The sequence below is a fragment of the Danio rerio genome, chromosome 9 (assembly GCF_052040795.2).
Source record: "Danio rerio strain M-AB ecotype USA chromosome 9, GRCz13ab, whole genome shotgun sequence".
Classification (NCBI taxonomy): domain Eukaryota; kingdom Metazoa; phylum Chordata; class Actinopteri; order Cypriniformes; family Danionidae; genus Danio; species Danio rerio.
The window spans coordinates 42,881,829-42,908,850 of NC_141029.1; the positions used below are offsets into that span (position 1 = coordinate 42,881,829).

Below are 27,022 nucleotides of genomic sequence, written 5' to 3' on the forward strand. Positions count from 1 at the left end.
TATACTGAAAATAAAACTTTCTTGCCCTTTCTCCAGCTGTTTACCTTCTGAATTGTAAAACTGCTCTACAACTTAGTCATAGACTAGACTCTGTTACACTTTTGTACATATCTTGCAAGAAAATGCATTCTTTTGTTGTGGTTTTTATATAATTTTTATTTTAATTTATTTATTTTTTGTTAATTTTACCCTTCACAAAAGGCTTGAATTACTAGCCGATGGACGATTGTATAATAGATTGCTATATTATTGTATATGATGACATGAGACACCTATACCACTGTTCTGTCATTGTAAATCTTTAAATAAAAAAAGACAAAAAAAGAAAAAGAAAATATAACTTTCATAACATTTATTTATCTTATTTTTGGCTTAGTCCCATTATTATCTGGGGGTCGCCACAGCGGAATAAATCGCCAACTTATCCGGCATGTTTTACGGAGCTTATGCCCTTCTAGGCGCAACCCAACACTGGGAAACATCCAAACACTCATTCACACTCATACACTACGGACAATTTAGCTTACCCAATTCACCTATAGCGCATGTCTTTGGACCTGTGGTGGAAACCAGAGCACCCTGAGGAACCCTCGCGAACAAGGGGAGAACATGCAAACTCCACACAGTAATGCCATCTGACCCAGCAAAGGCTTGAACCAGCGACCTTCTTGCTGTGATGCGATTGTGCTACTTTCATAACATATTAAAATATTTTTTATATTATCATTATTACTAACATTTAATAAAGTTTTGCTTTTTTCATTAGCAAAAATGTTTATTTTTACGATATATTATGTTGTAATGCCTATATTCACAGCATTTATTTATATTTGTTATTTGTTTGTTTGTTTGTTTTTTAGACATCATACTTTTTCATGTTTGCATGTAAAACATTATTTAAAATATTTTTTCACTTTATTTTCACATTATACATTTTAAAACAAGTAAAACGTAACCTCTGAGATGGCACATATGGATGCCAGAGCTTCTCCTCTGAAGCCGTAAGTCTCTAGCTGTTCCAGGTCTTCATGGCAAGAGATTTTAGACGTATAGTGTTTTACAGCCATCACAGAAACATCAGTAGCTTTAATACCAGAACCATTGTCTCGCACTTCAATGCGATCCAGTCCATAATTCTCCTGATCACAAAAAAAAAACATCAACACAGATTCACCCAAACAATATCTGCACACTTAAAAATGCATGAAAATCTGTATATAAAAAAGCTTATGTCATAAAAACCATACCAGTATAAATTGTCATTAAAGTAGTACTTTTTCAAAAGACATTAGTGCATTTAATACGTGATTAGTAGCTATTCTATTGTTGCAGTTTTACTAATATGCACTCGATTTGTGTCTTGTACATATTTCTGTTTTTATACTAAATGTTTGCACATTTATTATTTTAAGTTGCTAGTAATACTTTGTATTTGTTTGTTTGCTTGCTTATATGATCTTTAGGATCATATAAACTAGAAATTCCAAGAGTTCAGTCAAAGCAGGGTGAAACCACTTTCAGCTACTATGCCCCTCACTGCTGGAATCAGCTTCCAGAAATGATCAGATGTGCTCCAACAGTAGGCACTTTTAAATCAAGACTGAAAACACATCTGTTTAGCTGTGATTTTACTGAATGAGCACTGTGCTACATCCGACAGATTGCACTATTATGCTTTTCTCTTCTTTTTATTTTTTATATCACATTTTATCTGTTTTATGTTGTTGTTTTTTTAAATCATTTTTAACATTTGTTCTTATTTTTCTTATACTTGTTTCTTTTATTCTTGTTTATGTAAAGCACTTTGACTTGCCACTGTGTATGAAATGTGCTATATAAATAAACTTGCCTTGCCTTGCTTGCTTCATTTATACATTTTACAAATGCTGACTAAAGTGCTTTACAAATCAACCAACACACAAAATGTATGCTTGTATATGTAAACAAAATAAAATTGATTAAAATCAAATGCAAGAGACAAAAGATGAATGAGATTTAAAAGCACCAAGGTAACAGCATGACCTGATATATAAAAGCAAACCATTGCACAGGCGAGGGGCTGCAACAGAAAAACTCCTGTCCTTCTTTTGATTTTAATCGAGACTTGGGAAAAACTAGCTGAAGCTGTTGTGCCGACTGAAGAGGACTAGATGAAGTATGCCAGTGAACAGGCTCACCAATGTAAGTAGGTGCCAGACCATTCAAACCTTTAAAAACATTAACTTGTACTGAATCCTAAAGTGGACTGGGAGCCAGTGAAGGGAAGATAAAACTGGTGATATGCTAGCACATTTCTTTTTACTTGTAATAGTAAGATTTGCATTCATATCATAATACGAGCAAAAAAGCAGACCTGACTAGTAAGATAAGATTTGTTGTACTAGTAATAATTACAAAATAGTGCATAATGCCTAATGAAAACTAATACTTAATTGATTAGCATTTATTAAATAGGCACCATCTAAATATTAGTATCAATTAAATTAGTTGTAGTAATGAATAAACCAAACTAGTAATATTTAAAATATGCTAATGCCAGTCAGTATTTGAATAATAATATTAACAACAAGTCAGAAATAAAGTATATCAAAGCAGAGCTTATAATTACAAAATAGTGCATATGGTGCCTAAAAAATGAGAACTAATACCTCATGAATTAGCATGTAATGAACAGGCACCATCTAATGAACATCAGTATTAAATAAATAGGTAGTAGTAACTAATGAATGCAAACTTGAAATATTTAAAAATATGCTAATGTCAGTCAGTATTTGAATAATAATAATAAAAATAATAAGTCAGAAATAAATGATATCAAAACAGCTTATAATTACAAAATAGAGCACATGGTGCCTAATGAATAAGAACTATTACCTTATGAATTATGTATTAAATAGGCACCATCTAATGAATATCAGTATCAAATAAATATGTAGTAACATTTATTAAACACAAACCAGTAATATTTAAAAAATATGCTTAATTAGTCAGTATTCAAATAATAATAACAAGTCAAAACTAATTTATATCAAAACAGAGCTTATAATTAAAAAATAGTGTGTTTGGTGCCAAATAAATAAGAACTAACCCATAATGAATTAGCATATATTAAATAGGCAATATTATCTCATGAATAAGAATCAGAGAGAATCTAAGGAATGAGTTCTAGTATTTTAAGAATGCTGTGGAAGTTGTACATACAAGTTGTAATATTTCATTAAAAAGTGAAGCCAGGAATTAAAAGATGATATCAAAACTATGTGTGTATAAAATATGTCAATTTAATTAAATTCAGGTTTGTTTGTATAGTGTTTTTCACAATAATTATTTTATCAAGGCAGCTTTACAAAAGGTATTACAATCAAATTCAGTTAAGGTTATTAGTTACCATAAATGTATTAGTTACTAATAACTTTAACTAATTACCAAGTAACTTTTAACAGTTAGAGTTACTGTATTAACATACTTAACCTGCAGTTATATAGTAAACAGGTGTTGTATATGTGTACATGTTCAATGAAGCGTGTTTGTGTATTACTGTATATGTGCCAGAAAACACATACTATACTATGCTACGCTATACTGTACTACACTGTAAATTTAACACATACTGACGTTAGGCTAAACTGTACATGTGACATTTATGATAACTTGATATATATATTTACCAGTTTGACTTCAAGGCTTGAGGAACCAGCATCAAGTGAATTCTCGATCAGTTCCTTGACAACATTCAGGACAGATGTAATAACCTGAGAGCTGCACAGCAGACGCACAGTCTCGGGGGGAAGCGCCTTCATGGTTCTCTTTCTAAAAAACAAAATAAATGTTTACAACCTGTCTAAGTTCAGTAAGATGCAGCATACGTGAATTAAAATGGCCAAAAATATCCCAACTTACTTCAGGTAGAATGTTAAAAAATATCCAGTAACTTCATCACACAAGTGTACTTCACATGTTTCCGAACGTCTCGGATATGACTTAACTGGCGCCTAAATGACGTCTGTGTTATTCTCTGCACTGATTGGATGTTGTCGCCTTGTCGTGTTTTGTTTTTATATTTGACGATGTAAATAAAAGCTAGAAAACTACGAAAATATGTAAACCAATGAAAAATATATACAAGTATTAGTTTTTAAATCGTGTGTGCATTTATCCTAACACGTTTGGAATTAACTCATATAACAACTTAAACATATTACACAGAATAATAAATAACAACAAAGTTTTCGTCATAAAATGAGCTAAAGTAAATGACGATTTATAAGTTATGGTTATTTACTAGCTCTATAAAAGTAGAATCTCTTTACGCTTGTTATTTGCAGAATAATCGCATTTATGTGTAAAAAGTGGCTTATATAATTCTTCCTGATTATGAAATAATCAATAGCGAGACATTTATTAAGCAAAATGTAAGCAAAATTAGCATTTTATCTGTTTTATTTTGTAAACATTACGCTTTTAGTGGGCGTGCCGCGTTTCATCTCGCGAGGTTTGCGGTTGTAACCCCGTTAGCAGTGGTAGCCTGGTCTGCTAGCGGTGTGTGTGCGGTGAGTCAGCCCGCAGTGCGCGCAGCGGAGGCCGGCAGCGCTCCAGCCTGCTTCACCCGGACGCAAAACAAGGTACCGTTACACATCTCCTACCCAACAAAGTCGCTAAATTAAACCCTAATAGCCCAAGACCTAGCAATAATCGCGCGATTTAGCAGCTTTTACTTCTGTTTGAGGTGTTTAATTGAAGTAGAGTGAAACAAAAGCAACTGGTGTTTGTTATGAAAGCAGTTGATGCTAAATAAAGAGCATTGCTCATGCGCAAAACCAAAAAACAACATAATGTAAGGACACATGCGGGGATAAGCGTGTTTAAACAGTGTTATTGTAAGTGGTTAGATTGTGAGCTGTGCTAGAAAATGCAGTGTTTTGTCGTGTAGCTCAGCTGCTAACTCTATGTGTGTCATAGACTTGTTTATCTCCTCCAGCTGCTGATGCAAAACCAACACGAGTCTGTATGTAACATTTAATAAACGTTAAATAAATGTTTGCTGGCTGTGTTATTTGCAACAGGCTTTTTATAAGTAAGAGCTATACAACACTGTTGCTGTTCAATTGCTGAGTTGTTGTCTATAGAAATATTAAAACATGTATTACACAATCAGAGAGAGATAATTTGATGTGTTGACATGATTAAGTGTAGCAGGACTTTAGCCTTTGACCTCTGATTTTATTTTAATGCATATATATTGTACGAAATATCAGATCAAATAATAGTGTTTGTGTGTGCTTTTCTGCAACTGATTGATAAGTTGATATGAAAGAAGCAAACAAATGAGCTTAATATTAGGTAACATTGAACTTTGACTTTCGAGCAGCTGCTTGAACCGCTTACCATGCCAGATAAAGCAAACATGCCATAAAATGTCACTTCCACCTCTTTTGCTGTTCCAAAGAAAAACCGAATTGTTGTGAATTATGTGAGGACGACTTAGCCGACGTGAACAGTAATAGAGCATCCTATGAAGAATCGGTCTATTGTAAGTGCATGAACATGCTTTTGTTGGCATATAGACGAGACCTCATTCAGACTTTGTCAAGCTGTACTCTTAACTAGAACAATAAAACATCTATGAAAGAACTAGTAAACCCAATTTTAAAGACTGACCGCTTTTGCTTCAAATCAATCCCCTATAGATAGCAAAAATACATTTAATAATTTGAATAGGTTCTATATAAACAAATCAGGTTAAGATGGCAAACATTTTATAAGAAGATTTTAGAGTGAACATTAAGTCTGTTTTGGAGATTTTCTTCTTACTCAGCATTAAAATAGCAAAGGAAGCTTGCATGGCATTAAAGCATCAGCTAACTAATCTGCAGCTAATGAGAAGCTTACCAAACATTTGCGTGTACTGACATATTGCTGTTAGTTATGTTTAAGAGAGAAAACAAAACCACTCAAATACCCTTTTTTAATAGTTAATTTTTTTGTTGTTTTTATTTTGTTGTTTTATCATTTAATGTCTGAAATTTAATTTAACAGCTTTTTATACTATGCAGAATTATGGAGCACAAAAATCTGGAAGTTTGAAATTGCTATACAGTGTTTGATTTTTAACAATACCTAATAAACCTTTAAAGATATGTTGTAAGGTCTGAGGTTGTTAATGGTATATTTCCTGTTAAATCCACCCGTTCACATCAATTTCACTATATTTTAGTCCCTCCAGTATTTTGCAAGTCCAATGTGGGTTTTGAGGGAAAAAATAATTTATTTATTATTTTCTGTGTTTATTATTATCCACAGAAAAACACAAGAACTATGGCAAATAATGCTATAAGTTTTAAGAAAAAAATGAGACACAATCAGTAATTTTAGGCCACAAATATACATGAAAAAAAACTGGAAGGACTAATATTTGTAATACAACGATGTAGGAGAATTTGTGCAGAAAACTACATTACCAATGAAGCTGCACAAAAAATTTCACCAATCAATTGTTACATGCCAGGGTTGTAGAAACAGGTTTCATGTCAAATTTAAGACATTTTAAGACCTTTTTAGAACCATTATGAATGAAATTACACTTACACAAGGCTGAGGAGTTTTTCGAATGGCCCTGTTAAAATATTTAAATAGCCATTAAAACAAATGTTATTGTAGGGAAGTTACATGAATAAATAATCTTTTGTTGAAACTTTTAATGAGATGAAATGTTAGTGATTGGATGGGTGTTAGCCAAATTGGGTAGCTTTACTTGAAAATAGGAAAATAAGACCTGTTTAAAATGATTTAAGACCTACAACACGATATTTCAGCGAATTTAAAACTTAAGGTTTAAAATTTTGTTTTAATTTAGGCATGGCAAGTTTATATAGCACATTTCATACACAATTGTTATTTCAAAGCACTTTACATACACGGGAGTAAAAGAGACATGTATAAGAAACGAATGATTTAAAAACAGGTTAAAATGTGTTAAAACAGGTTATAAAAGGATGAAGCGGGAAGAAAGACAATAGTGCGATCTGTAGGACGTAGCACAGTGCTCATTCAGTAAAGGCACAGCTGAACAGATGTGTTTTCAGTCTTGATTTGAACGTGCCTAATGTTGGAGCACATCCGATCATTTCTGAAAGCTGATTCCAGCAGCAAATTCAGACCCTGCAGATACCCTGGCATGCCTATATTGCTATAAACTTGAAATATATTGTATTTATATAAGGATATTGCAATATTGACTTTAAAATTATTAGTTTCAAATTTCATTGTAATTTGCAGCGCTTAATAGAATTTTCTTCATTTACCTCGTTATGTACACATGCTGCGTCCCAATTTGCATACTATCCATCCTAAATACTAATCTATTCTTGAATACTATTTCCAAAGCCATAGTATGTTAAAAAAAAAAGAGTATGCCAAAGGTTCCCGGATGGTTTAATATTTCCGGTGAAAATTTGAAATGTAGAGGCATCCATACACTAACCGCTGATATTGCCCAGTACATTGCACGTTGGACGTGAATTTGATTAGAACTACAAGCTCGGGTAAAAAGTGTAAACAAACCAAAAACATGGCAGACCATGAGACCAAGGCTGCATCCGAAACTGCATACTACTCAGTAGGTACTGCATTTGAATTTAAACGTACTACTCAGCCGTTAGAAAAGTGTGTTCTATACAGTATGAATGTGAAAAGTATGAATGGAATTTGGATGTACTACATCCGCCATTTTGACATAGTCACGTGACGTACCTGCGTAATTTGCGTCGCTTTACTCCCATTCATCAGTTCGCTCGCGGGGCATCATGGGATAGCGCAGCGTGCATGGGATGCGTACTCCAGAATCTCGCCGGAAGTAGTAAGTCATCCGGGTACTTCTCGCACAGTTTTTCGAATTCTATGAATTCGGACATACTACTCGGCTCACATACTGATTTTAGCGTACTGTATAGTATGGAAGTATGCGGTTTCGGACGCAGCCCAACTGTCAAGTAGAGCGGTTTGGGAAAATTTGTTTGAATGACTGTTAATCAATATCTAATCTATCCAACTAGAAGATATTTAAACTGCATTTTCTGTGTTACATTTCATCTGCAACAACGTGAACTCGTATCAAGATATGTTTGGACATTAACTTCTGAATGCATAATTACCAAAAGACCTGAGGAGATTTCTCTGCATGAAAGACTCGCGAATGGTAGATTATCCTGCTGCTGCTGCTTCTCCTGTAAGATCTGTAATAAAATATGAAAGAAATGTGGATAATGTGTGGAGATGATTGACAGGGGACTTAACTAAGCAGCATAATTTGTTAACGAGGTAGTAATATGTCCTAAAGCTTGCATACTCTTCTGTTACAAACTCAAAAGTATATACTTTTCCTTTACAAAAAAAAGTGCATACTTTTAGGGCATAGTATAAGTATGTTTGATCCGCGGCTTATAACACTCAAACAAAGGCTTTTTTTAACTCCTATGTGAAAAACGAACGTGGAAAAAATCCTTCTGAAACTTAATAAGTGGGCAGCCACTAATGCATTCTTTTGTATTGCTTGACTTTATATTTCCATTTTGACATTTTAGACTGCTGTAATTTACTGTTTAATTGGTCTGTCCACAGAAAAGCAAGATGAATGTCGGCGTGGCCCACAGCGAAGTGAACCCAAATACCCGTGTGATGAACAGTCGAGGGATATGGCTGACATACGCGCTCGGCGTCGGAATGCTTCACATTGTACTGTTGAGCATTCCTTTCTTCAGTGTTCCTGTTGTGTGGACCCTCACAAACGTTATTCACAATTTTGTAAGTGTCCTGAATAATCCTTTGTTATATGCCCTGTCTTATTCCCCTGTGCATGGGTTGTCATTTTCTCAGCAGTGGCCCGAGTCTTGACAATTGATGCTTCCCTAGTAGCCTGCGTGGCATTGTTATATAAGACTGCTCTTGCACAAAGATTCAAGGTCAACAGTATGACATCAGCAATCAAGTTAGAGCTCGCTGGCACATGATGATGCATGACGGCTTGTGCCACAATGATAAAGAGAGGCTATTCATAGGGACACTGCGATGTGTCTGTTGTCCTGACATGGAAAACTAATTTAATAAGCGTAGTAGGTTTTCATACATGGGAGTTATCATACAATAGCTTTTCATGAGGTAAAGCTACAGGTTAGGTCATTGTTTATTGATCAATTTTGACCACCAGATCTTTCAAAATGTAATTAGCAAAGGCACATTTTGAGGCTTGTTTATATTTTGTCTTAAAGGTTTAGTTCAATCAAAGATTAAAATTCTGTTATTAATGACTTATGTTGGCCTTTTGGTCATTCTTGGATAACATCTTATATACTTAGATATTTTAAAGATTCCTAAAAAGATTTATTTATTTATAAATCTTTCATCCCTCATATACAGCAAGGGTCCATAGATACCTAAAGGCCCAAAAAGGAACTAAATGTATATGTTATAACAATGTAATGTCTCGGCTGTGATTTTAAAAATGGCGATTCCTATGTTTTCATTCATCTGCTTGTGTATGCGCTGGTGACGTGTCTCTGTAAACCAATATCGTTCAGCTGCTCATCTAGCTCCGCCTTTTGGTATCCATTTGTCCTGCTTGAAACCCTTTTAAAAGGGTACCCAAAAATTGGTACGGTTCGCATTTTGGTACCCTTTGACAGTGGAAATGGCCATAAAAACATACCGAACCTTACCGTAGGTTACTGAGTGGAAACGGGCCATAAGTTCAGGGCTTTGATGGTTCATTGTTGTTTTGTGTGTGCAAAAGCATTCTTGATTTGTTCCTTTAAGCTTAACATTAACAGGTCCCTCTGTTCTAATCTTTTCAAATAGCCTGTATGACATTTAGATCATCTTTCTGTGTTTCCGCAGGGTATGTATGTGTTTATGCATGCAGTGAAAGGCACACCATTTGAAACTCCAGACCAGGGCAAGGCAAGACTTCTCACACACTGGGAACAGCTGGACTACGGCGTGCAGTTCACATCATCTAGAAAATTCTTTACAATCTCACCAATCATTTTGTAAGTTGATGCTGTGTACATTTTTGCACAGTATCTTACACTAAATACAGGAAATACTGCTTTTCACATAAAAAAAAAATGTTAAAGGGAGAGTTCACTCACCATTTACTCACCTTCATCTGAAGTGGTTCCAAACATTCAGTATGAGTATCTTTTTTTGTTGTTGAAAATGAAGATTTTTTTAGAATGTTGGAAACCATTATCCATTGATCAGTTTCCATCATTCTTCAAAATAGTTTCTTTTGTGTTGAACAGAAGAAACAGCAAACGGGCTTAGAACAAGTAGGTTAATGATCCCTTTAAAATTGCCCCAGTTATGCATTATTCATCATTAAAACTTTGCAGACCCTTTACATTCCACCCTACATAAAAGCTGATATCCAGAAAAGCATAATAAATGCATTATTATGCTGTTTAATGATTAAATGCAAATCACATGCAAAATAAATGTTTTTATTTACATATTATATGTGTGTATTGCACTGTAAAACATGCAGGCTTCCACACAATTCATTCATGTTGTTTAAACAGAAATCAATTAGGTTAACTTAATTGTTTCATGTTGAATCCACTTAAATTTGTAAAAACAATTAAGTTGTCCACAAAAAAGCAATAATTATGATTTTTCAGCTCATTTTGAACAAGCAGCTATTGTTTGTGAGTGCGTGTATATTTATGTATATATAAATGCACAGACTTTAATGTCTATATACTTACAAAGGGTGACAGGTATACTTAGAATTTTTGTTATAAAAATTATTCATACATAAATATAAATTAAAAAAATTCTATATATGTATATAGATATATATGAGCAATATCACACGAGTAGCAGTGCGATATGGCTGTATATCGGCACTGATGGGAGGTGTGCGTTGGGAGGAGTGCCTTAGTGCCCCCACCAGTGCCGATATAAAGCCATATCGCACTGCTACGAGTGTGATTTTGCGTTTATACAACAGTTCGACGGCATAATTGTGTATATGAAAACAAAATCAAACATGGAGAGTCTCAAAAACCCTTTTGTATGAGGAACTACTTTCTTCCAGATTCAAATCATAAGCTGACAGTTAAACAGCTGAGCAAGCATCTTTTAAACTATAGATCTGTTGTGTCTGCTTTTTACTGGCTGTATGTGGGTGGAGTAATACACAAAGGGTAAAGAGGCTGTAGGAGTTCTGATATTGCAGAATATCGCACGGCTATCAGCCAATCAGATTTGAGAACCAGACAGAACTGTTGTATAAACATGGATACATAATACATGCAATTAGTCCAACACAGGCTCGTTGGAAATATGTGCTTCAGCCTACATTTTTGTGAAAACGCCCAAAAAATGTACATAAACATATATTTGATGACAGTTTGTAGGTAAAGTGAATGCTACGGGGTTGGATGACACCAGCAGCTTTTGTTCCTTTTTACAATAATGATATGAACAGGCACATACAGTATTATCGGTGAATAAAGCATTACTTTTGTGCAGTTCTTTGCACAACACCAAAAACAAACACAAAACACTTTCACGGCATCGTAATTAGATATGTTTGCCTCGTTTTTCTATCTCCATATGGACAACTTTTCCAGTATGGTTAGTACTTGTGATGCAGACCACTCGGGTTGAAGTCTGTTGAAGCATGGTTTTACAAAAAAAAGCCTAAATGGCTGCGATGGACTTTATCTTACATTTTAAAAACACTATTGGTTGGGTTACAGTCAGTGATTCGCTTGATCTGTACTACTAACCCTGCCTTCTCATGGACGTGCACAAAAAGGACGTGTACTCGCACGTTTAACAAAATGTACCCTAAAAAATGCATTTTAGATTAGCAAAAATGTAGACAGTGCCCTCTAGTGGATTTGTCATCTAAAATGTGCAATTAAATGTGCCCGGGACAAACTATTTTACATTTCCCATAAATGTAGGCTATGGCAATAAAGAATCTGCGAACATTTTCTTTGCTATTTCTGCACAGAATTTAGTAAAAATCTGATTTATGTAGAATGATTTTGGGAGTATCGTAACTAAAAACATAATATATATAATAAATTAATAACTTAAGTTTTATTTAATGTTGGTAATGTTTTGTTTATTTGATAAACAAAGCAAGTCTGTTATAGGTATACTAAAATACAGAAAATATTACTTTACAAACTGTATTGTAAATGAATCAAATGAACATTTTCATATGTCAATATTATTACAGAAATTAATAAAAAAAACTGAACAAATGTAGTTTTACACACATTTACACTAGTAAATAAATAAACTTAATTATGTGCTTAAAAATATGTGGAAATCTGTGCATTTATCTGTGCACAGATGTTTTAATGATCCTGGGATGTATTAGTCAGGATTAATCATTTAACAGCACTCGTAGTATGCAAGTTCCTTTACTGATTTTGATCTTCTTTTCCTTGCAGATATTTTCTTGCCAGCTTTTACACAAAATATGACACAGCTCATTTTGTGATAAACACAGCTTCGCTTTTGAGCGTTCTCATCCCCAAATTGCCACAGCTCCACGGAGTGCGGATCTTTGGAATAAACAAGTATTAATCCCAATGTTCAGAGGGCACAGACCAGTTGGGAGCTGCTGCCTGATATGGGAATGTTGTTGATAACCCTTTGTACTTTGTACCGCAGTTGTGTACACTTAGCAGTTTTGTACAGTCCGTGTAATTTGTGAGTCTCTTTGTTTGATATATCTTGAGAAATTGTTGTAGGGATACGTTAGGAGGACAATTCCGCAAGCATTAATAACTTAAGATATTTAATGTGTTTTTGTTAGTTGTTTTGTGATCCTCGTGGATCTGGGCTGGCCCAGGTTTCATGGTTGAAGTTATTTTTTTCGTTAATTAGTTTTTGTTTGTTCAAATGTGTTCACAACACTGATACACTGAAATTGATTAATGCTTTTAGCGTCACTTCACATTTCTGAATATGTTCTTAAATAATGCCATGAGTTGAAAAAAATGTGTTTTTAAAATCATTTACAAGCCATGAAACCTTTCTGCTGTTTCTTGAGTTTTGTTGGATGTTTTCATTGCTTCAGAGATGACAAATAATAAACTAAATTTGCATGATTTCCTGAAAACTATTTGTTCACAATATTGTGTATAGTTTTGTTTGGTTAATGTCTTACAGCTTCTAAGTGACAGTGAAAATTTAATAAGATTAACAGATTTAAAGTGCATTAAGTTGAAGTGAAATTAAAAATACATCTTATTTCTCTGGTCTCTTTTTGAACTGTTTATCAGTGCGCATTATTTCCAAAATTTTCTTTTTGAAAAGTTTCCTTTTACCTTAAAACAAAACTTCAAGTTCTTCCCAAAGTTGTTGTATTTTCAGTTCTAATCAGAATGAGTCGATTACACAAAGTGTCACTATGTGATCAGAAAACTCCAGATCAGAACCAAGCTTCAGCAAACTATCATATTTCTTTACTCTTTTCTGTCACAGTATTATTGAAGTTGACAAACTGTAACATAGACCTGTTAACAGTTCGCATCCTTCCATCATCTTGTCTTTTGACGATATCTGCAAAGCCTCAACTGTGCCAATTGTTTTGCCCTTTTGTTTTGAGAAAAGGTATGAACATAGTATGTTATCTGTTGTATGACATGCTGCAAGCAAATAAACCTTTGCAAAGTATTAGCAACCCTATTGTCCATTGTGTGAAATACACTGGTGTAAAGCATGTACACTTCTTGTGTACTAAATATTAGGGTGAATTCAGGTCAATAGGGATCATTTTACTTGGTCTATCAATGGCAAAAAGTGTCCCAAATGACCTGAATTCACCTTAATAATTCAGTTTTATTTTAAATTCATTGGAAATGTATCATAAATACAGCAATTGACCCTTCGCTAAGCCCGGCTCCCCTCCTTTGTTACTGTTGTTAGGCCTGTCAAGCTTCCATGCCTGGCACATCTATAACAATGTGTATGCGCCGGTGTCAGACATTCTTAGGTATACAAGTAGTCATTTTTGGTGAACAGGTAAGATACCTGAGAAAACCAGACAAAAAAGGACTGCAGTATGCATAACGGGTATATTCCCGACATAATACGCAACCGATTAGAGAATAATTTAAAATTGAAGCTAAAGCCTAGCGACTCGCACGCTGACCATTTAACAGCTCAGTTCACGCACAGCAGGAGAGGTGAAATTGAAAAATAATCTAATAATAACAAATTAAAACATGATTTCTCTTTTTTTGCCAAAAAGTCTGACAGACTAATTGTTGTGCAAGGAAATAAATCGTTACTAACCAACGAGGAAACATGGACAGTGTGTGACAGTGTCCAGACAGCTTGATCCACACTGGCATTTCTCCTCTTGGGTTTTAGGTTTTGGAAAAGGGAAAAAAATTCCACCACCCTGTCCAAACTTTTAGGATAACGGGTATCAGATTTGCACAATGCTTTGGCTTGTTTCCCACACTCGAAAGCTTGACAGACTTCCCGCGCAAAGTTATGTTTGCTAAGCCACGATTGGTGTGTGTCGGTTTTCGGGTGTAGCTTAGCGGAGAGTCAACATTGTGAAGAAAAAAAAAAAACAATAATTAGGGCTGGACGATGTTGAAAAAAATCTAACATGGTGATATTTTGTATTTCTGCGATATATATATATATATATATATATATATATATATATATATATATATATATATATATATATATTGCGATGTGATTACAATTTCATTAGCTTTATTTATTTTATTCCCTGTCCACAGTGGATGCTCTATAAAACATGTTAATTAGATATACACAGTTGAATTATTAGCCCTCCTGTTTATTTTTTCCCCCAATTTCTATTTATTGGAGAGAAAAAAAATTTCAACACATTTCTAAACATACAAGTTTTAATAACTTATTTCTAATAACTGATTTATTTTATCTTTGCCATGATGACAGTAAATAATATTTTACTAGATATTTTCAAGTTTCAACTTCAAATTTTCAACTTCTATACAGCCTAAAGTGACATTAAAAAGGCTTAACTGGGTTAATTAGGTTAACTGGGCAAGTTAGGGTAATTAGGCAAGTTATTACATATAACCATGTATAATTATGGTTTGTTTTGGAAATATAGAAAAAAATAGAGCTTAAAGGGGCTAATAATTTCGACCTTAAAGTTGTACATAATAAATTAAAAACAATATATATATTATATTGTTGTAATATATATGTGTTGTTAAAAATATAACTATAATATGCATATAACGTATAGTTGAAGGAACTAAATGTTCTGTAGGATTTCTATATTATTTTTATACATAACAAATGCAAATAAAGTGTCTGCTGTTTGAAATACTTCAGTGAAGCTTTCTTTTTTGTAAGTCAGTTTGCATCAGTAGTTTGCAGAACAAAACTAAAATTAAAAAATGAATACATTACTTAAAAGTAGACAACAATCATTGCATCCTCTGTATTTTTTTTTTATTGTGGACACATTTAAAAAAGGGGAAGTTACAAAACTGCTAATTAAAACATCAATTTTAATATCACCTCTTAAGAAAAAAATTTAAAAAATAAAAAATTACTCTTTACACAAATCCTCACACGCATTTACCATCACTCCTTTAAACACTTCAAATCGATGATTTAAATCTTTTTGGCAGTGAATTTTATACCTGCTCCCAAAAGCCCCGTCTGCAGTGGATGCTCCATAAAACACTCGGCTGATTCGTGAATGAACCAGAGCCATGGCGCACATCACACAGGGCTCTCTGGTGACGTACAGATCATATCCGGTACAAATGTATGGCAAACCAGTTTCCTTTCCATCGCAAACACTGTTAGAGCAGCTAAACCGACACGCTGGGTATTTCTCATATTTATAAGCGCCTCCATCTTGCCCACAGGCCACAAGATCAATACAGACCATGACGGCATGATGGAGCGGATGAGATCCACGCTTACAGTCATGAGCGACGGCAATAATCTGCTCGGTTTTAGGATCGACGATCACAGCGCCCACCGCATCCATTCCCAACTCCCGACCTGATTTTGCAGCCTTCACAGCCACACACATGTATTCCCGCATTTTAGTTTTCTGATGAGCCGTAAATAACTGGCCTTTCAGAGCAAACGTCACCAGTTTGTCCTCGTGAAATGATGTCGGCCAGTGTTTACTTGCTTTTTCGAACTGTGGTCTGGTCAGCGGAGGATTGGCAGGTATTTGGACAATAAAAGGGTCACCTAAACCATTGGAGTTGAAGCATTGTGTGTGGAGCAGATGGGAAAGTGTGACTTTTTTGGGGTCTGTGCTCTGGACGTCACTGACCAAGCACACAATGACCTCTAAGGGATGAGGGCTGTCTTTGTGTTTGCAAGGTCTTACTCTTTTGATGTGCTGCAGGTTTGGTAAAGGATGGATCAGCGACAGCTCTTTTACCAGGCGAGATGTTTCTCTTCTCTCCAGGATTGGCGCTGCGTAGGCTGGTAATAGTTCAGGGTCTTGGGATTGCTCATCTGAGAGAACTGGAAGAACCTCCCAGGTGTCATCATAGTCGTCCATTTCTTTTCTCCGTTTGGCTTGGGGCTCCATCCTTTTGAAATCTGGATCATCAGGGTTTTCCACAAGTCATCTGTAGACACAGAAACATGATGACAACGTTAAAGGGTCACGAAACACCAAAACACATTTTTTGAGCTGTTGACAGTCGTATATGTGTCCCACACTGCTAAAAACACTATTAGGACACCTATATTTCACTAAAAAGTGTAAATTGGTTGTTTTTGCGTTATTTCAAGCAAATTCGTACTTCTGGTTTGAAACAAACTTTTGAAGCTGCGTCACGACCATGACATAATAGCCTGTATTCCAGCGTGCAGACTGGACATCTGTGCCAGAGTGAGTCTTATTACGTCTTACAGTGTGATGCATTAATGCATGAGTAAAGCTTGGTTCAAACCAATCAGCGCGCTCTATTGTGCAACTTCATTAATATTCATTACTGTCAGAGTGTTTAGACGACAGAGACGCTACATTGTGTTGGCAAAACAAGCATGAAGTGTTGCTTTTATAGTTTGCTGCAGTTAAGTTTTGTTTTCATTTTCTCTCTGTGAGAGCGCAGCTGGAGTCACGTGTGGATTAACAGTGTACGCGACGCTCGACAACAATAACTTACATGTCTAAGGAGGATTATTGTTTACCTGAGAGCTGTTCTCATCTGCAAACGCTGAGATCCGGATCTCTTGTAGTCTCCTCTTAATAAAGACGCGGCTCTAGTTGCTGGTGATTGTCCTGTCTCTACAGATTTGGTAAGTGAGTGACCAGTGCTCTCTGTTTATTCAGTTTGTTCGTATCTAAGTTAACTATTGCACCGAGTGTAAACATGTTAGCACCACAACCAAACTTTTACCTCATGTAGGATTTTCACCGCATTTGTGACCGGAATAACACAAACGGCTTTCTGACGCTACCTGCCGAGTGCATCTAAGTTTCCGTTAAATGCGGAGGGTGTTTATTCTCTTATTTGCTGTGCGGTATCAAACATTGCATGAAAAATATACGCTTACAGCAGTTCCTCGAATCAAATATCTCGTTTGTCGCGAGGGACATGAATGAATTCCCTGAATGAAAGAGCCAAACTGCAGTTAAAGTCCACTATTTAATAATTTGGCAAATAATTCGACTACAGATGTCCATGTAAACACAGTCACTTCGTCCCCTATGTGTGTGTGTGTTTTGACTCTGAAAGTCAGCTCCCACATTATGCCTCTTTTCTTCCTCCGACACTCCCCCCTAAACAAAGCTGGACACACCCACTTTTCTGACTTTTTCCAAAGTAGAGGTGTGAAAACACCCTGCTGAAACCTGAGTTTAAGACTCCAAATTGACTCAGGTTCAATACAGAAATGTATCTTAACTGATAATGAGGACAGAACAATTATTTTGCAGTATAAACTGTATTATTATATACTAGGTCTGGGAGATTTGGTTTAAAATCTAAATCTCGATTTATTGCATATTTAAACTCGATTTGATGAATAAATGATTATTTTATTTAGTTCACAGACAAATTTTGTACAGTAAAAATGCTCACATATTACAAATGAGAGACTTTTGAATGAAGGCTGCAATACTTGATTTTAAAATAATTGAAGGAAAGGGTGTCAAACTTAGTTCCTGGAGTGCCGCTGCCCTGCACAGTTTAGTTCCAACCCTGCTTCAACACACTGAAGCTGTGGTCACGTTGGACTTTTCTCCCCATAGACTTCCATTCATATGCAGGCGAACGCTTCAGACTGGAAACGCAAGCTTGTGTGTCAAGTTTCGCAGATCTTTTCTCTCTCTATCTCTCTCTCTTTTTTAATGTCTAATCATCTTGTTTAATCCTGCCCCTTACATCAGAAGCTGTACGACAGAATTTCGCACGCACAAACTCTAGTGTGACTGCAGCTTTAAGCTGCGGTCACACTGGGCTTTTCCTCCCATACACTTCCATTCATACGCACGTGAATGCGTCATACCAGAAACGCAGGGTCATGCCTTAAGTTTCGCAGGTTTGCAAGCTTGGTAAACTCTGACCTGAGAAACCTGTAGGTTTCAAACAAGCCTGAAGGACTCAATTAGTTGGATCAGGTGTGTTCAATTAGGGTTGAAACTAAACTGTGTGCAGAGCTGCGGCCCTCCAGGAACTGAGTTTGACACCTGTGCATTAAAATGTCCCGTTTCATCTTGTTTTTTTCCCTAAAAAAATACAGATTAAATACATGCACTCCAAGACATTCAGTGAACCAATACCATTTGAAAGCAAAACAAATCATTTAAATCTAATACAATGTATTTTTATCACTTACTATTTTAGATATTTTAATAAGTACAGGTCAGAATAAGTATGTTATTTCATCTTTAGATAAACCATTTGTTACGTTTATGACAACGAGACATCATTTAACCCATATTTTAACATTATACTTATGAAAAAGCTTACTTCACAAAAGTGGACACTTTATTTGCATCTAACGTTTATATAAATAATATAGAAATCCTGTATATGTCATTTTCTTGCTTCAACTATATGTTATAGTCATATTATAAGGTCACGCTTAATTTTGATGGCCCGTTTGTTGATTTTAAGTTACACTGCATCTACATCCCAACTAAGTTAATTTTCATTAGATTATAAGTAGACTGTTAGGTTAGGGTTAGTGTAAGTTGACATGTACTCGCAAAGTTTCTTATAGTCAGTTAAATGTCTGTTGAAGGAGCAGTATCAACAGATATTAAGCAGTCTACTAATACTCAAATGGACCATCAAAGTAAAGTGTTACCCATTATAATTCTATTTTTAACAAAGAAAATCTATATATTATGTATTTCTGTGTTTGTCCATAGTGTTTGTCCATATCAGACTGTCAACTTTCTAAACACAACACATGGACGCGGTACAATAGAGCATTAAGTTACCTTATTGGAAAAAGCAGTGGACGTCAACTATGCCAAAAAAACAAGTGATAATAATTATAAAAACAATGTTACAGCAGCCAAAGTACTTCAGAATACAACATCTCTTCCATGTGAGCTTTCGTTCCTCTTGTATTATTTTCCTACTCGAAACAAGCGTAAGCGATAATGGTTCCCGTGTTGAACTTTACTTATACTTTAAACAACGATATTATGATTAGCATATTTATTCATTCTTCAAACATACCATAGACTTAAAGTTATTTATTCAATATTGAAAAAAAATATCTAACATAATCTAACGGAACCCAAGTTGACCTGCTGTAAGTAGGACGTGTTTATATGTAACCTCTCTCTTCATACAGGCTCCTAAAACGAATAAAATGGTCCAAGAAACACCAGTTTTCCCCAATTGTTAAAGCGTATCTAACCTGTCAGGTTGTTGTTGAAGCAGTCAGTAAGTGCTCTACTATCGGTGTTAACAGCAGCATGTTTCAGAGTTGTCTGCCTGGAGCTCTGCGGTCCTGGAGCAGAAGAGTCTTCAGCACTTCAACGAGACCCAGGTTAGTTTTGGGGATCGAGACGAGCTGCGATGAGACCGGGGCGGCGGTGCTGGACGAGACCGGGAGGATTTTGGGTGAATCTCTGCATTCTCAGAAAGAGACACACCTGAAGTAAGTATAGTAGTCACAGCCTTCAGAAAACTCCTCAGTTGCTACAAAAACATGCAAAAATAACATGTTCAATAATTTAAAGGATTTTCAATGTTCTTGAGTTCACCAAAAATACATAATATATACCGCAAACAGTATTTGATTAATATTACTATATTATAACAGCATTTATTAATAGTTTGTATTATTATTTATTAATTAAATTATTAATTACAATTAACAATTGATTAATTAACAATAATTAATTTATTGTTCATTGTCATAGTTATTTTAGTTTTAGCTGTCTTATTTTTATTTCTGTTTTAGTACTTAAACCAATTATATTTTGTTTAGTTTTTTCATGCGTTATAGATGTGACCCAAAAAGTCTGCGAGTTTGCAGTATACAACATACTTTGTAGAAATTCTGTGAATATGAATATGAACTATGAACTGTGAACTATGTATATGTATATGAACTATGAACTGTGAACTATATATATATATATATATATATATATATATATATATATATATATATATATATATATATATATACATACACATACATACATACATACATACATATATATATGTATATATACATATATATATATATATATATGTATATATATATATATATATATATATATATATGTATGTATGTATATATATATATATATATATATATATATATATATATATATATAAAGAATTCACAATAACAATATATCATGTATATCATATATCATCGATTCTAAGTCTTTTTTTCACTTTAATTTGCTCGTAAGCTTACTACAAGCTCATGAATGCAAAAATGTTGCAGAGCAAACTGTTTCTTTGCTTTATCGCAGGCTGAATCTGCAGTGATTTAATATTAGAGGCAGCAACTGCACTTTAATCATCATGATCCACACAAAAGAGCAACATACATTCCCTTGAGTAGTTCATGATAAAAAATACCCCTTATAATTTCAAGATACTTAGACTGCAAACTCTCAAAAAGGATTTTTTTTAAAGCAAAGGGTGACTGAAAAATCCAAAAAAACATACAATCTGCCTCATATTTTAAACTAAAATCTGAAACGGTATAAACTTACTCTAATTCATGCTATGCGTGTGTTGTTCACTTAATAATGCTCTTCCAGAACGGGTGGAATTATCCCATTAGTGGCCCAACGCCTACACAGAGAAAACATCTCCAGAGTGGTCCAGGAGGCTCTTAACAGAAGTGCTATTGAACCCAGTGAACTCACAGCTGTGGCAACAACAGTAAAGCCTGGCCTTGCCCTCAGTCTTGGGATTGGTTTAGATTACAGCCTGAAGTTTGTGAGACAACACCAAAAGCCCTTCATCCCTATCCATCATATGGAGGCTCATGCCCTCACCGTGAGAATGCTGCATCCATTAGACTTCCCTTTCCTTGTGCTCCTTGTCTCAGGAGGTCATTCCCTTCTAGCGTTGGCCAAAGGAATCGATGAGTTTCTTCTTCTGGGACAAACTCTAGATGAAGCAGCCGGGGACACGTTAGATAAGGTATCAGATTGCAATGCGTTTGAATAAACCTGTGAATATGCATTTAAAGGGATAGTTCACACACAAACAAAAATGTACTCACTATTTATTTACTCATCTTCTAATGTTTCCAGAACTTTGAGTTTTTTTTTATTATGTTGAACACAAAAGTTGATATTTTGAAGAATGTTAGAAACCAGTAACACAAATACAGGAAAACAAATATTATGGAAGTCGATGGTTACAGGTTTCAGCATTTTGCAAATTATCTTCTTTTGTGTCCAACAGAATAATGAAGCCCAACTTGGTTTGGAACAAGTAAATGATGACAGAATTTTCATTTTTGGATGAACTTTCCCTTTAAGACCTTTCCTTTCAAATTACAGATTGCCAGAAGACTTTCTCTCAGGAATCACCCTGAATGTGGGACTCTGAGTGGTGGACAAGCCATCGAGCGACTGGCAAAAGAAGGAGATCGACTTGCGTTTCACTTCATTTCACCAATGGGGCAGAACTACGACTGCAATTTCTCATTTGCTGGTTTGCGAACACAGATCACAGGGGCAATAAACAAAAAAGAGAAAGAAGAAGGTACATCATCTGTTCATTTTAGATGAAAAGAGCAGGTTTTATTCTGTAGTGAGTGAATTTTGGTCACCTGACATCACAACCTAAATCTAACCTAATATTAATGTCTTATGACATTGTGTGGCTAAACTAAATGCACTATAGAACGTTACGTTTACACACATCCACAAATACATGTAAATGCATCTGCTTTTTACAGCGTAATACTCACTACTATTGAGTACTCCTACTTGGAGTAATATTTACAACAGATACTTTTACTCGCACTACATTTTTAAGCAAGTAATGGTACATTTACTTGAGTATGATTTTTCTGTACGCTTTACACCACGGGTTGTTTATAACGTTTATGGGTGGAACAGTAAATTTGACATTTTTCTCTTTTGGCTGTCGTTATCAGTCTCACAACATTTTTTATTTCATTATCGTGGAATTTCTTTTATTATTTGAGCAAATAAGATTGTAAAAAAACATTTGTTGTACTCTCCCATTCACTTCACTTTACCCAATTAATGGCGACTTCTGCTTCTGAGAAACCCATAAATGTGAAAAGAGTCCATAATATTGACCTTAGCAGGGTTTTTTTTTATTAATATTTGTTTTTTATTCAAACCAATAAGAAATAAGAGTTTCTACAGAAGAAAAATAGTAAATACTGTGAAAAATGTCATTGCTCTGTTAAACATCATTGGGGAAATATTTGAAAAAGATGAATCATTTTGTCTTCAACTGTAGATTAATAATCTTCATGTTACTTCATCTGCTGTCTTGGTTGGATTATTTTTTTTCACTGAATTCGTCACAATGCAATATGGGATTGCTTTCTCAGAATGACAAACGTTTTGGAAGCCCTTTGCATCAGTAATTGCGACTATCAAGCTTAGTTGGACTCATTTTTATTACTTCACATTTGACATTTGCAATAAAAATATCAAATTTAAATGTACTGCCAAACTATTTTTCCACAGGTGTTGAAGCAGGACAGTTTTTATCTTGTGTAAAAGACATTGCTGCTGCCTCACAACACACGGTAGCATCTCACTTGGCCAAACGAACACATCGAGCCATTTTGTTCTGCAAATCCAAAGGTCTTCTGCCAGAGCAGAATCCGACACTGGTAAGTTTACTGAAAACTTCAACCAAAGAATGTGTTCTCCTTCATAGACGTATGGTAAAAATTTCACTCAGTCTCATGCATAAATAGAACTCTTCCTCTACAGATTGTTTCAGGAGGAGTAGCCAGTAATGAATACATCAGACAGATTCTGAAAATCATCACAGATGCCACTGGGCTGCATTTACTGTGCCCTCCGTCAAAGTTTTGCACTGATAATGGAGTCATGATTGCATGGTAAGAACATAACATCGTTGTCTTGATAATATGCAGAAGGCATTGACTTGTGTTGCTCATTGACTTTTTTGTTTTTAGGAATGGCATAGAGAGACTAAAGCAGGGAAAGGGAATCTTGTCCTATTCTGAAGAAGTCAGCTATGAACCCAAGTGAGTTAAAATTGCTTTTGCTCTGGTAGTTAATAAATAGCACGTTTTATATTTTTAATGCATGATTACAGTTTTATTATGAATGATTTATTAGTTATGAATAGAGCCAGACAGAATCTGCTGACATTTTTTGGTATTTCTGCACAGAAAAAAAATGATTTTGAGAGTATGATAACACTAACAAAACTTAAAACATGAAATAAAACATAATAACTTTTATTTAAGGTTTACAATACAAATTCAATTAGATGCAATTGACTGGTAAAAAAGCTACAGCAAGTCTCCCATATTATATGTAGTATATCTAATATATATAATATATCTACTAAAACAGAATATTGTAGCATATCTACTAAAAAAACTAGACTAGGATTATTGTGACTATTGTAACAAACTATTGTAAATAAATTAGATAACTATTTGCATATTATTCACTAATATTACTGAATATACCATATACAGTTGAAGTCAGAATTATTAGCCCCCGTTTTTTTCCTAATTTCTGTTTAACAGAGATTTTTTCGACACATTTCTAAACACAATAATTTTAATAACTCAAATAACTGATTTATTTTATCATAATTTTCCTAATCATAATTTTCCATATTTATCCTAACCCTTTGCCATGATGACAGTAAATAATATTTGACTAGATATTTTTCAAGACACTTCTATACAACTTAAAGTGACATTTAAAGGCTTAACTAGGTTAATTAGGGTAACTAGGCAAGTTATTTTATAATGATGGTTTGTTCTGTAGACTATCGAAAAAATAAAGGGTCTAATAATTTTTTCCCTAAAATAGATTTTTAAAAAATTAAAAACTGATTTCATTCTAGCCAAAATAAAACAAATAAGACTTTCTCCAGGAGAAAAAATATTATCAGACATACTGTAAAAATTTCCTTGCTCTGTTAAACATCATTTTAGGAAACATTTAAAAAAACAAAAACAAAAAACTTCAACTGTAAATGTACACACATTTACATAAATAAATAGACTCAAGAATGGACACAAAAATTAGCAAATTTCTGCACGCATAGATTTCATGTGGGCTTAGTTATCAGTCATTGAAACCTTTTTCATAAATTATTAATTTGCTTCATATCTATCATGGTCTAAAACTTAGCAATTTTTTCTTAATAAATATCATATTTCGTTCAGAAATATACAAAATTACAGACGTAAAATTGATGTATAAAGCATTTAATTTTGATTTTAAAAGTTTGGCACAAACCACTTTTTAGCCATACCACGTTATATCCTATCTAATATACTAATAACCTAAAAATAAATCTGTTGCTAATTTGCTTAACCCCAATCCAAAAAGTAAGTGACATGTTTCTGCTGTAGAACCTAAAAAATATGTTTTTTTTTTAAATAAAACAATATTATCATTTAGGGTTGAACTATCTCTTTTAAAGACATACCTTCACTCAAATTGTTATCTGAATAATAAATATTTCAAATATGCATTGCACAATATTAGAATTATAAGTTTCAATTTTCATTTGTTCATACTGTCTGTACATTATATTTTTCATTTGCTATTTTTAGGGCACCACTTGGACTAGACATCACCTCAGAAGTTAAAGAAGCTGCCATCAAAGTTCCTAAATTAAAACTTAGGACAAACTCTTGACATGTTGTAGGAACATGTTCCTACTTATTAATAAATTATAGCTTGTATATGTATCTGTTTTGCATGCGCTTTTATTTCAGCTTTTGCCACCTTTTGGTGTAAACAGCAGAGCCGTAGTTCTGGGCTTTTCAGGTATTTTCATTTAACCTCAGTGTTGGCAGGGCGTCCGTCCGGGTCTGAATTTGGGATGAGCGCTTTTGGTCCTCTGTCCTACATGATGCACTGAAGGAGCCGATGTTTCCCTCTCGCCGACTGCTGACTGACTACCCCTAGTGTTCAGTTTCTTCGACGGTCCTGGTGAGAAATGATATAGCACAAACAGCTGCGTGTAAAATATACTCCTCGGTTTTAGCCAGAATCACAATATCACTCTGTCAATTGAAATACCTTTATTATTACCAGGAGACACAGGAGGGCCGCCGTTTATCCCCAAACTGCAATGGAGAAACCAGAAAGAAAACAAATGATGCTAGTTAATTATCAAAGGCCTCATATTCGGCTACTTCCTGACCAAATTTAAAGTACCTGAGGGACGGAAAGCCTATTCTTCTCTGTCTTTCAAACTCTGCTGTAAACAATTGGGATATTCTAGCGTCTGGAGCTAGATTCTTCATTAGGAGGTCATAAATGTGAGGGGATTTTCTACATTTTGTCATAAGCTGTCGATGAGCATAACGATTGAAGGTCAGGTAACCCAGAGCGCTTGTACAAGCTGTTCTAACCTAAAATGCAGGAAGAAAAGTATAGTTAAAAAAAGCCTAGAAATACTATTTTAAAGGTGCTGTATGTAAGCTTTTGACTCTTTTAAATCATACAAGTATAATATGTTTGCAAATATTTAAGAATCATGCTAAGTGGACATACATGTTTATCTGAAAAACAATGCTACAATTAGTTATCCGCTTGATAAGTGTGACGTCACGCGAAGCGGCTTCCGGGTCCAAGCGCTCTATTCAACTGAATGATGAGACTCATGAAATGGTAATAATAAACGTCTACAAAGCAATTTAATGGTTTCGAAAATCACGATCGCAATATATATGTCCATGCCAAATATCCGATGGCCAGAAAGTGATGGAATTTTTTATAAATTGTTCAATTTTTGGTATTTGCAAGCCCAGAGATTGTTGTGTACACTATGATTCTATATAAAATTAACTTTAATGTGTGATAGGAATAAAACGTGATCATAAACGAATGATTTCTCCACTCGAATGAATGACGGCTTGGACCCGGAAACAGTATTACATACATCACAAACACGTCACCACTTAACAAGCACATTGTGCTTTAAAAATGTGCGTTCCGTGCTGAAATGTCCGTCTTTGTTTTGGTCTCTATAACCAGCCCACAGCCAGTTTAATCAATAGGTTGTTTGCAATCATGTGGTTTTAGTGAGGTGAGAAATTCAGATGGAGTAAAAAACTGAATGGGAGACATAGGGGAAAGTCCGTATTTTTGCGATTTATACCATACTTCAAAGGAGAAATAAATAGAAAATAACCACATATGTTGGGCATGATCTTTATATCATGAAGAGGGCTGAGTTTTCTACTAAACTCAAATATATTTGCCTGTCATCAAGGCTGTAGATACTATAAATAATTACTTGAATTGCTGTAGTGATTATATTGTTGCTGTTGTACAACACAACTGTAGTAA

At 34.6% G+C, this 27,022-nt stretch overlaps 5 protein-coding genes across 8 annotated transcripts in view; 2 read left to right on the plus strand and 3 right to left on the minus strand.

Moving 5' to 3' along the window:
- pms1 (PMS1 homolog 1, mismatch repair system component) overlaps positions 1-3,966 on the minus strand; it is a 58,571-nt gene extending 54,605 nt beyond the window's left edge. The window contains 3 exon segments of the mRNA NM_201319.2: positions 957-1,139; positions 3,669-3,810; positions 3,901-3,966. Of these exon segments, the coding sequence (NP_958476.2) occupies positions 957-1,139; positions 3,669-3,800 (315 nt within the window). The 5' untranslated portion in view covers positions 3,801-3,810; positions 3,901-3,966.
- Positions 3,967-4,541: 575 nt separating this feature from the next.
- On the plus strand, positions 4,542-13,702 carry ormdl1 (ORMDL sphingolipid biosynthesis regulator 1). 2 transcript variants are annotated; one of them, XM_087266202.1, is made up of 4 exons: positions 4,542-5,530; positions 8,617-8,799; positions 9,889-10,040; positions 12,465-13,702. In XM_087266202.1, the coding sequence occupies exons 1-4, from the start codon at positions 5,513-5,515 to the stop codon at positions 12,598-12,600; spliced, it is 489 nt and encodes a 162-aa protein (XP_087122328.1). In that variant the 5' UTR covers positions 4,542-5,512; the 3' UTR covers positions 12,601-13,702.
- A 1,762-nt stretch (positions 13,703-15,464) lies between these two features.
- adat3 (adenosine deaminase tRNA specific 3) lies at positions 15,465-20,032 on the minus strand. Of its 2 annotated transcripts, none has more exons than NM_001293177.1 (2): positions 19,894-20,032; positions 15,465-16,637 (listed from the first exon to the last, which is right to left on the minus strand). In NM_001293177.1, the coding sequence occupies exon 2, from the start codon at positions 16,595-16,597 to the stop codon at positions 15,587-15,589; it is 1,011 nt and encodes a 336-aa protein (NP_001280106.1). In that variant the 5' UTR covers positions 16,598-16,637; positions 19,894-20,032; the 3' UTR covers positions 15,465-15,586. The 2 variants fall into 2 exon arrangements, with proteins under 2 accessions (NP_001280106.1, NP_001005300.2); NM_001005300.3 differs by lacking the exon at positions 19,894-20,032 and adding an exon at positions 19,466-19,629.
- Positions 19,842-25,413, plus strand: osgepl1 (O-sialoglycoprotein endopeptidase-like 1). Its single transcript, NM_001005301.1, is given in 7 exon segments — positions 19,842-20,136; positions 21,263-21,650; positions 22,016-22,220; positions 23,186-23,334; positions 23,438-23,568; positions 23,647-23,718; positions 25,276-25,413. Coding segments are annotated over 7 exon segments (1,215 nt in total). The 5' UTR covers positions 19,842-19,951; the 3' UTR covers positions 25,361-25,413.
- Positions 25,414-27,022, minus strand: part of ankar (ankyrin and armadillo repeat containing) — a 33,907-nt gene continuing 32,298 nt past the window's right edge. For both annotated transcript variants that reach the window (XM_087266203.1, NM_001040046.2), the window contains 3 exons: positions 25,886-26,082; positions 25,748-25,794; positions 25,414-25,654 (listed from right to left, as the gene is read on the minus strand). In XM_087266203.1, coding sequence (XP_087122329.1) covers positions 25,509-25,654; positions 25,748-25,794; positions 25,886-26,082 — 390 coding nt within the window. In that variant the 3' untranslated portion in view covers positions 25,414-25,508. The remainder of the gene's footprint in view (positions 25,655-25,747; positions 25,795-25,885; positions 26,083-27,022) is intronic.